The following is a 10,080-nucleotide window of genomic DNA, read 5'->3' as shown; positions in this document are numbered from 1 at the left end:
AGGGGCAGGGCAGGCCCAGGGGCCGAGCTACCTGTTTCGGAGGGCATCAACAGGCTCTGAACGCAAACGCGAGGGTTTGGGCACCCTGTGCCAGCTGCTTGTGGTGGCTGAGTGGCCGGTGTCCCTGCGGGGACCCTGCTGCAATGGGAACGGGGGGACGGAGCAGCTGGGGCATGAACACCCCCCGGCAGGAGCAGGCGCCCGGGATGGGAGCTTCATAGGAGGCTTTGCCCCCGAAGCACCAACGGGGGGAATTACACCCTCAGCCTGGCACAGGGTGAAATCTGGAGTCTGCGGCAGGGGTTGGAGCCCTGGCTGGGGCGATGAGGGGGCTGATGAAGATGAAACGCTTGGAGGGAAAACAAAGCAGCAGGATTTCAAAGGCAGGAGCCTTCCCTGGCATTAGCATATTCACACTGACTCGGTGTGGGAACAGGCACTTGTCTGCAGCGGCCTCGGTGGCAAACTGCAGTCAGTATTATGGGTGCATATATATCTTCCTATGGAGCAAGTCAATGCATCTGCGTTAATAAGGCACAGCCTTGTTTTTCCCCAAAAAGGCTTATGACCCATCAGTGCTGCTGCCCACCGGTCCCTCCCTGTGGTCTGGGGAACTCTTGGGATCACCGATCCCCAGCCAACAGCTTGGTCCCGGCTCAGGGCTGTGTCCCCAGCACTCCCTTGCCTGGAGAGAGGTGCCACATCAGCAGCTCTGGTTTAAAGTCTCTCACTTACGAAAGGTTTGCTAAGAAGAAGCCTTGGCTCCTCGAGCTCAGTTCCAGCCATGAGGCCATGGAAACCTCACAGGAACCTCCTAAATTACTCTGTCGTGTGGGATTTGGAGGGCTTTGCCATTTACAAACACTGCTTTTAAGCATCATAGGTGTGAAAAATTCACACAACGAGAGCCTTTCATTAACTCTGTTATTGACCCTCTTCCCCTCAGACCATGTCCTCCTCCATCAAAATCGAATCTGTCGTGAAGGAGAAGAACAGGATGGGAGAGTGCCCAGTCTGGGAAGAAAGGGAGAGCGCACTCGTCTATGTAGACATCAACTCACAGAAAGTTTGCCGCTGGAGCCCACTCACCAATGAGGTGCAGAGCGTGTCCGTGGGTAAGAGTCCATTCTCACCACTTCATCTTGGGAGTCTTCTCTGTCTGCCCCTGTCCATCCCTCCCGGTAGGAGTCCCGCAGCATGGTGGTCTCCCTTACTTTCCATGGGGCCACACACCCTGTCCTTCCACGACATGTTGCTGAGCATGGTGTGGCCTGAGCCGGCCGAGCAGAGGGGACCGTGCTCGGGTGTGGAGGGCCATGCACGCGTTGCCCTTGCTAAGCCCCAATGGGAAGGCATGTTTCACTTGGGACCTGCAGAGGAAAACGTACAGTCCTAATGGTCTGCCCAGAAGGTGGAAAGCTTTGGAGAACATAGAGCCAGTGAGATGGGCTAACGATCCCAGAGGAGAAGGATCTTAGCATCAGCTCAGCCTTTCCTGGGTCAGGAATGTCCCAATCAAGCCCAGATGCCCGAGGTGAGATGGGGAGGGGGAGTAGGCCTGATTGATGGCCCTGGAGCTGCCTGCCATCTCCCGCTCCCTCTCGCCTGCAGATGCCCGCGTCAGCTCGGTGGCGTTGCGGCAGTGTGGGGGCTACGTCATCACCCTGGGGACCAGGTTTGCCTTTCTGGACTGGGACACTCAAGCTGTCACCACCATCCTCGAGCTCGAGCAGGATAAACCCAACAACAGGTTCAATGATGGGAAAGTGGATCCAAAGGGGAGGTTTTTTGCTGGTAAGTTCCTGGCAGAAATTTCCCTCAGAGCAAAGAGGAAGTAATTACAGTGTATTTTATATAGTGCATTTTATTCCCTGTTCTCGATTCCTCTGTCGAGTTCCCCACAAAAACCACCGTCACGAGCATGAGCTGTCTTGTGAATGCTCTGCTCGGTTACTGCCTGACAGAGGAGGACGAGGGACCCCGCATCCTCCGACCTAAATGAGGACAGAGGCTGTTGACAAGGGCTGTCTGGCAGGAAGGCTCCCCTTCTACTTGGTGGACAGTGTTTTTCAAACGTCTGCCTACACGGGAGGTGAAAAGCCAGTGAAGGGCTCACGCAGGTGGGAAGGTTTCTGTAGGCATAGAGGAGGATGCAGCTCCTAGAGCAGAAGATGAGCTGTGGCTTGCACCCTTCATGTACAGCCTCCCCTGGTCAGCCCGGGGGAAACAGCGGTGTGGGGAGAGATCCTCGGCCTCCTGAAGGCAAGAGGGACTTTTGCCACCAGTTGCAATGCAGCCAGGATCCCCCTGTGCTTTTTCTCCTTCCATACAAATGATGAGCCAAGCACAGCAATCCACACTGGAAGGGGAGAGTGACTGACGGGAGTGAAAATGTATTTGTTTCGCCAGCCAGCCTTTTCTTCTCGTTTCAAATTTGCCAAAAATCAGGAAATTCATTTCACTCATGGTTATGCTTCAGGGCTGACGTGTCAGTAGAGTTAAGGGCAAGAATAAGAGAGAAAAACCTGCTTTGCACACCCATTCCTAGCTGTGCACGGTGGATCATGCTTTCAACAGGGGTTTTGCCCAAGCATTTTAAAAAAAGCTCATGAGGTCTTCTAAAAGGAGAGGCCAACAGAGACAGTCTGTCACAGTTAAAAGAAGGCGTAAATGCCTCCCTTGAGTGCTTCCCATGCCGTCACTGCAGAGCTCTCTCCTTTCTGGGGAAAAGAGAATCAGAAACTAAATGACGAGTGTAACACTGAGGCATAAATTCATTACAAAAAAAGTCTCATTTCTCTGGTATTCTCCACTTGCTTCTGAGATAACTGTGATTTACAGCACCTATGTTTTAAGGTCACAGCCCGTTTAAATGATAAAAGTAGCCTACAAAGAGCAACAACAAAAAGAGCACATGATGCTTGCCTGCATCTCGGTTTTTGCTGTGAGCAAATCCTCAGCCCCTGGCGTGTTTGGGTCTTTGGTGTCTACGACTTAAACCTGATGGCAACGTAGAAACTCATCCTTTCATTAGCCAGGATCACCTCCGCGGGAGGCAGCTGCCCCTGATCTACTCCTTTTCCTCCTTTTCATCAATCTGACGGGACCTGGTTAGTCCCTTTCTCCGTAGGACTCTTAGTAACACTCAAAGCCGTTTTTTGATCAAGCATGAGGAACAAGCTTCTACTTTCTAACCAGTGCTCCCATTTCCATTTCAGGTACGATGGCTGAAGAGACGGCACCGGGGGTCCGAGCAAAGCGGCAAGGCGCTCTCTATACTCTTTTCCCTGACCTTTCGGTAATAAAACAGTTAGACCAGGTGGACATCTCCAATGGTCTGGATTGGTCCCTGGACCACAGGACCTTCTTTCACATCGACAGCCTGGCATACGCTGTGCATGCCTTCAGCTATGATGTGCACACTGGAAAGATCGGTACATGAGCTTTTCTGAATTTGGTGACAAGTAGTGCTATTACTCTTTCTGCAGCAAGACCTGGGCGTGTAATATGGAGTGATTTATTTGACAGATCTCATATCTTCTGGTTACAGCTTGTCAGCAGGCTGACTGTGATTTTTCTCAAGTTTAGTTACAAACCAGATGTATTTGGTGAACAAACTTTTGACAATCCTTCAACTTACTCTCATCTGGATAGATGGCTTATATTTAGACCCATTCAGGGAGTTGCAGGGAAGAAGCCATTTATACTGCAGGGTGAGAATTAGCTTATAGGATGCTATTTATTCTTGAGTGCCATCTACTGGAATGCTTCATTTGTACTAGCTCCATAAATGCAAATACAGAATGTGCATGCATATATATCACAGAAATGTATTTAAAGGATCAACTTATTGTTGTGACTGAAGTTTCCCAATTCTGAAATTAAAATTGCCTTCAGCTGTTTGGCAAATTTCACTTACATTAATTTTCTAGACAAAAATTTTTTATTATAATATCCCCAAAAAGGAACTTTAAGTGCAAGCAAAATGGAAGTAACCTCATTTCAAAACTCCGTGAAATATTTTTGTGCTGTATCAACCCATTATACTCCATGGGAATTTAAGTGGCTGAACTGCCTTTGTACTCTAATCAGTGTGCACTTTGTGTAATCATGGGTGAAAATCGTACAAATAATTACAGGTACTCAGATTTCATTTTGCTGAGAAAATCTATTTCTACAGATTTTAGGAGATAAGATTTCTAAAGAAGATTTAATGCTACGTTTTTCCCCCAGATACAAAACCTTAATGAGTTTGAGTTGCCTTGGCCTTATGCTGGTGACTGCCTATTTTTGGGTGGTGTCATGACCGTAAGGCGCTGGGTCAGAGCAGGCAGACTGCTGCCCATGGGCACCGCTCCATGGTCTGTGCACATGCCCACCGACCTGCAGCCTAGACCGCTAGCAGTTGGTGTCCAGGCTTAATCAAAACTGGTAGCTTGATTGGCCATTAAAATAAGTAAAGTTCTTGATCTTTACCCATGAAAGATTGTTTATTACCAGCATTTAAATTCAAGTCATTACTTATGTGATGTATTGCTTATAAAAAGACGTCCAGGCTGCCATGAGCAATGAAAGTCCAGGAAAAGTTACTGCGCTTGAGGGAGTTGTGGTATGGTGGTCAGCTAGTGGGTTAACAAGAAGGACAGAGGCATTTTGTTCTCTTCCTTGGTAAAATAATAGGAGCCTTACTTCAGTACAATCCCAAACCGCAGTGGCTCTACTGGGGGTTTGTTTCTGCCAGGCTTAGTTGGGCTTTTAACACATCTGCTAAATGCATATGTGATATAAATTTTGCAGCACGCCTTCGTCACAGAAATGAACTTATCTGTTTCCAAGAGTGTGGAAGATGTTAGACTGGGATCTGATACAGAACTGGTACCAGCTCATGTAACACTGGCTTTGTAACTCTCCCTGCAGCCTGCCCCAAACTTTTGTACCATCTAGAAAAGGAGGAGCAAATGCCCGACGGGATGTGCATTGACGCAGAAGGGAAGCTCTGGGTGGCTTGTATTGATGGCGGGAGAGTCATTCGTATAGACCCAGAGACAGGTAAGGCCTCCACCAGCACGTGCATATTGAGTGTCACCTACGTGCCATAAACACAAGAGGAAAAGGCAGCCAGGAGGAATGGTCTGAAGGTGAGATAAGAAAGTGTCGTTTATTGCCCGTCTCGGCCCCATGGGTTGCCATGAGCATCGCTGGTCCAGGCCCTGATCACGTGGAGAGCGCTGCTCCCCATGCTGCCTCCCAACGTCGAGTACCGCAGTCTGCTGATGCAGCACACCCACTTCTTAATAATGTCACTTTAAAAAAAAAAAAAAAGCACTGCATATCTATTGCGAGAAACATTGTAAACCTGCAATCAAAACAGAAAAAATTCTCAGTGTTGAAATGTTTAACTGGGAAAAGCTGTTAGGGAATGACAGCCGTCCCAGGCCCAGGTGTCTCTGCCCTTCCTGGCTTCAAATACTTTATTGTTTCGTTTTGAGAAAAGGAAACGAAGCCTCACAGATCATAGAATCATAGAATCATTGAATCATTAAGGTTGGAAAAGACCTCTAAGATCATCAAGTCCAATCGTTAACCCAACGACACAACGCCCACTAAACCATGTCCCTAAGCGCCTCATCTACACGTCTTTTAAATACTTCCAGGGATGGTGACTCTACCACTTCCCTGGGCAGCCTGTTCCAAGGCCTGACCACTCTTTCAGTAAAGAAGTTTTTCCTGATGTCCAGTCTAAACCTCCCTTGGTGCAACTTGAGGCCATTTCCTCTCGTCCTATCGCTTGTTACTTGGGAGAAGAGACCAACCCCCACCTCGCTACAACCTCCTTTCAGGTAGTTGTAGAGTGCGATGAGGTCTCCCCTCAGCCTCCTCTTCTCCCGGCTAAACAGCCCCAGTTCCCTCAGCTGCTCCTCATAGGACTTGTGCTCTAGACCCTTCACCAGCTTCGTTGCCCTTCTCTGGACACGCTCCAGCACCTCAATGTCCTTCTTGTAGTGAGGCGCCCAAAACTGAACACAGGATTCGAGGTGCGGCCTCACCAGGGCCGAGTACAGGGGCACGATCACCTCCCTGCTCCTGCTGGCCACACTATTTCTGATACAGGCCAGGATGCCACTGGCCTTCTTGGCCACCTGGGCACACTGCCGGCTCATGTTCAGCCGCCAGTCAACCAGCACCCCCAGGTCCTTTTCCTCTGGGCAGCTTTCCAGATGTAGGGGAGAGGCTGAAAAATAGTTAGAGACGAGGCAGATGAAAGAATTTTTTTTTCCCCACAAACTGTCCTTTAGGATATGGCCTGTCTGAAGGGGAGATGCCTTCTGAGTAAATGCCACAGCTGCACTATGTGCACTAATAGTACATTCATATTTACATGTTTCCTAGAAAGTGGACATTAGGAAACAATCACGTATTTTTTCCCAGGAAAAAGAATCCAAACTGTGAGGCTGCCTACTCCAAGGATCACCTCTTGCTGCTTTGGTGGAAAAGACTACTCAGAAATGTATGTGACTTCTGCATACGACGGACTGGATGAGTCTACCTTAGCCAAGGAACCTTACGCGGGAGAGATTTTCAAGGTGAGCAGATTTGATTTCTTTCTACACGTCAGACCTGCCAAGCCTTGTGCTCAGAGAGTGAGGTGCCCCGCGGCTGCCCTCGCTCATCCCCCTTGCCTGATGGGCTGGTCCTGATGCATTGCTCATCCCCAGGTATAGCTGCTTTTGCACAGCTGCTCATGCATTTGGAAGGAAGACGTGGAGGAATTTCTAGTAATAGTGTTGATATGTTGGTTAGCCAAAGTCGGTATCCGGCTAGGATCCGAAGGCAGCCAGTAGATCTGTGTCTGCCCTGTATAGCATATTCTGTACTACACTGTAAGGAATTGGGTCTTATTCCTACACCTTACTATACTTTCATCAGTTTTGGAAATTTCATTCCCTTAATTCTCGTTTTTTAATTGTACCAGGGTATCTAAATATTTACAATACAGATTGCTCCTTTAAAAATTAAATCCTTAAATTCACCAGGGCAAAGCTTTGCATCCCAATCCGAAAACTCTTGGGATTTATTTTGGTCTGTTAAAAGTGGGTGCTATGTTTTGAGTAACTAATAATCCACATTTTTGTCCAGGGCTTTTGAATCCAAAAGTCTCTTCATTTTTCAGTCCATCAGTAAAATGACTACATCAGGAAAATAAAATGCAGTTCTGAAACAGCAATTGCCATCATTTTCTGAAAGTTGACCATAGCATGAAAGGGAAGGGTTGTAAATGAAACCAAACTGTATTATCAGTTTGGCAATAGGATGAAGACATGTTCCAGGAGGGATGGGGATCTAATCTGGGATCCGGGACCTTCTAGTTGAAAGCAGTGCTTGGAACAGATTTCCCATGGCCAAGAACTGATAGATTTCTCAAGGAGCGGAATTTAGGAGCCCACAGGAGAGTTAAATACCAAAAGATAATTTTGAGCCTTGCCTTTTTTATCTCTCTTCCTCAGTTCTCCAGTTCTAGAAGGGAATTGGTATTTTCCAAGCTCACATTTGTCCTGCATGGGCAAAGCGCATTAAAAGTTGCTATGATTTGTTTGGTTAATACAGAGATAAGGACCACGTGTAAGGGCCACAAATAATGTGTAAATTAGCAAAATTATTGAGAGGTGCTTGATAATCTTAAAGACCTTAATCTTATCAGAGTTTTAAAGAACTCCATATAATGACTCTTTTTGGGCTCCTCTTGAAGTAGGGGTAGGTTGCTATGATATTTCTTGTACAACATTTGAATGTTGTACTCAGTTGGAGATTTATCTTTTTCTTTTCTTTTGTTTTGTTTTTTTTTTTTAAACAGATAACAGGCCTGGGTGTGAAAGGGATCCCACAGAATTTCTATGCTGCTTGAACATTGACGCTAAATAACAAAGAAGAAATGCTTGCATCTTGTAGTAATTCTGACAAGGAGAAGTCCAATGAACTGCAGAGTTTTTCTGTGTGAGGATCTAAATCCACATTTAAGAGCGTGCTTGTTTGGAATCGAAGATATTCCTTGTTCTGTGGGCCCGTGGCATGATGCAATAGGTTAGAGAGGTAAAGTTAATCTGTGTTACACCTTGATAACTTTTGTGACTTTCCATAAACCTGTTCAAGCTCGAGCTTAGTTTTGTTGAACTTTCTGATGACCAGCTCTGGATTTTCAAGTCTGTGGTTCTCGAAGCAGAATCTGACTCCTGGTTTGTCTTTTCATGTTACAGTGATGTACCAGCAATAATATGGCAGATTTTAATAAACATTTTAAGAGTGATGACTTGAACTGGACTGCTCCTCTGCTGTAGGACTCCCTGCGAGGTGTTTTCTTGGTGATCAGACCTATTTATAGTATCCAGACTCCATTTTTACATCCTTGCTAGCCTGTTTCCATTTGCCTTGTCATGAATTCTTCTGTTTTGTCTTTAGGACACCACTTATGCTGTTGAAAATAAACTATGCAACCATATTTAAAATACACTTATGGATTTTTTTTTTCTGCATTCAGATATTACCATGAAAATGCTGAGTGACACACATGGTCAGGGTACAGACAGCCCGCGAGCTACCAGGATGGCCTGTGATACCGAAAACAGATGCTCCGAAGAGTCGTCCTGTCAGGGGTCATATTTGCACATAGACACACGGACTTCCTTTTGCTTTCCGTATCTCCTTATTGCATGCATGGCTTCACCTTCTTATTGCATGCATGACTTCTCTCTTCCTTTCCCATTTCAAGTATTTTTCTCCTTTTTCCCTTTTCCCTTTAGATTTCCTTTTTCTTCTCGTCTCTTTCCCCTGGGTTTACTTTCTGAACTTAGAGTAATCTTGTTGTCAGCTTTCATCTGTCTCTGTGTGGTCCATATTGCTCAGTATTGAGTTTGAAGTCCTTGTCCCTGCCTTCAATGCTGTATATATCTGCTCGGGTTTCTTGCTGCAGTAGCCTAACCTCCGCTTTCTTCTCTGGGAGAGCAAATCTGGCCTATCGACATTTCTCCCTTTGCCCAAACTGTGCAGGGTTTTCTCCCACACCAATGACTACACCAAAGCTGACTCTTGAATTTGGGGTTTCTCCAAAGCACATCTGCAGTGAGCCAGGTCCTGTCCAAAAGCTGGCCAGACTGAGCGGGTGAGCAATGGAAGTGGAGAAGTTGCTCACCTCTTCCCGCTGCTTCTCCTGCATGGTCTACAGACAGGGCAGAAATAGCATCTTGCATGCGAGTAAGTGAAATGCACTTTGGAAAATGCTGACAGATGAGCCTGTGTAAAAACAGAGAGTGCTGTGGAGGGGGTCCCTCGGTGTTTCCTGGCTTTGTGCAAACCTGGGCCCCAGCAAGACTATCCTTGACTCCTACAACTCGATGACCTTCAGTTCATTTCCCAGTGAGCAGGAGCTGATTATACCACAGTGGTACAGAAAGCACTGTGTCAAGGTGTATTTTTAGAGGCTATATAAATAATGACCCAACGCTATGCTGGATTCACTGAAACATTGTGATCCTTTTGGTCCAAGCTGGGGCAGCAGCTTCTGTCACATTGGAGGATACAGCTCCGTGGGGGTCTACTAGATCTCAGGAGGAGCTCCAGAAGCTGTTTTTAGGAAAAGCCTAGTGCACGTGCAACAACGCTTCATTGAATCAACTCTTTTTAATCTGTCTTTTGTTTGTATTTCTAGGGAAAGGTTTACTTTAATTATTTGAGAATGCTTAAGACCTGTAGATATCCAGTGAAAACTAGCCTTTGCATTGAATTTGCTATCTGTTTACTGCCTGGAAAGATACACAGCACATAATACATCTTCAGATCCTTAATGCTGACACTTCGTGATGTTACAAGGAGGTCAAAACCACTCATCATTTACCAGACCAGATGTTTCAGTGTCTTTCTCTGAGGTATTTGGCCTTTCCACCACTGCTATTCAAAGCCTTGAGTTAGCCCTCAGACACTATGAGCAGGGAGTAATAATAATCTCCCACAATAACCCATGCATGGAGGAGCAGAGAAACTGTGGTTAGCCATTCAGTGATGTTAAACACAGTTTCCCTGGGGCTGTAT

The 10,080-nt window shown here is 46.5% G+C and overlaps 1 protein-coding gene across 1 annotated transcript; it reads left to right on the top strand.

The window, feature by feature from the left end:
* The first annotated feature begins 949 nt into the window (after positions 1-949).
* On the top strand, positions 950-8,311 carry LOC104081953 (regucalcin-like). The gene is made up of 6 exons (XM_009584886.1): positions 950-1,115; positions 1,612-1,794; positions 3,219-3,434; positions 4,918-5,049; positions 6,430-6,584; positions 7,853-8,311. The coding sequence occupies exons 1-6, from the start codon at positions 950-952 to the stop codon at positions 7,901-7,903; spliced, it is 903 nt and encodes a 300-aa protein (XP_009583181.1). The 3' UTR covers positions 7,904-8,311.
* Positions 8,312-10,080: the final 1,769 nt, after the last annotated feature.

This window comes from Fulmarus glacialis, unplaced genomic scaffold (assembly GCF_000690835.1).
Source record: "Fulmarus glacialis isolate BGI_N327 unplaced genomic scaffold, ASM69083v1 scaffold3509, whole genome shotgun sequence".
Taxonomy (NCBI): domain Eukaryota; kingdom Metazoa; phylum Chordata; class Aves; order Procellariiformes; family Procellariidae; genus Fulmarus; species Fulmarus glacialis.
The sequence above is the reverse complement of the archived record's forward strand: the minus strand, read 5'-3'. Positions and strand labels throughout refer to the sequence as shown.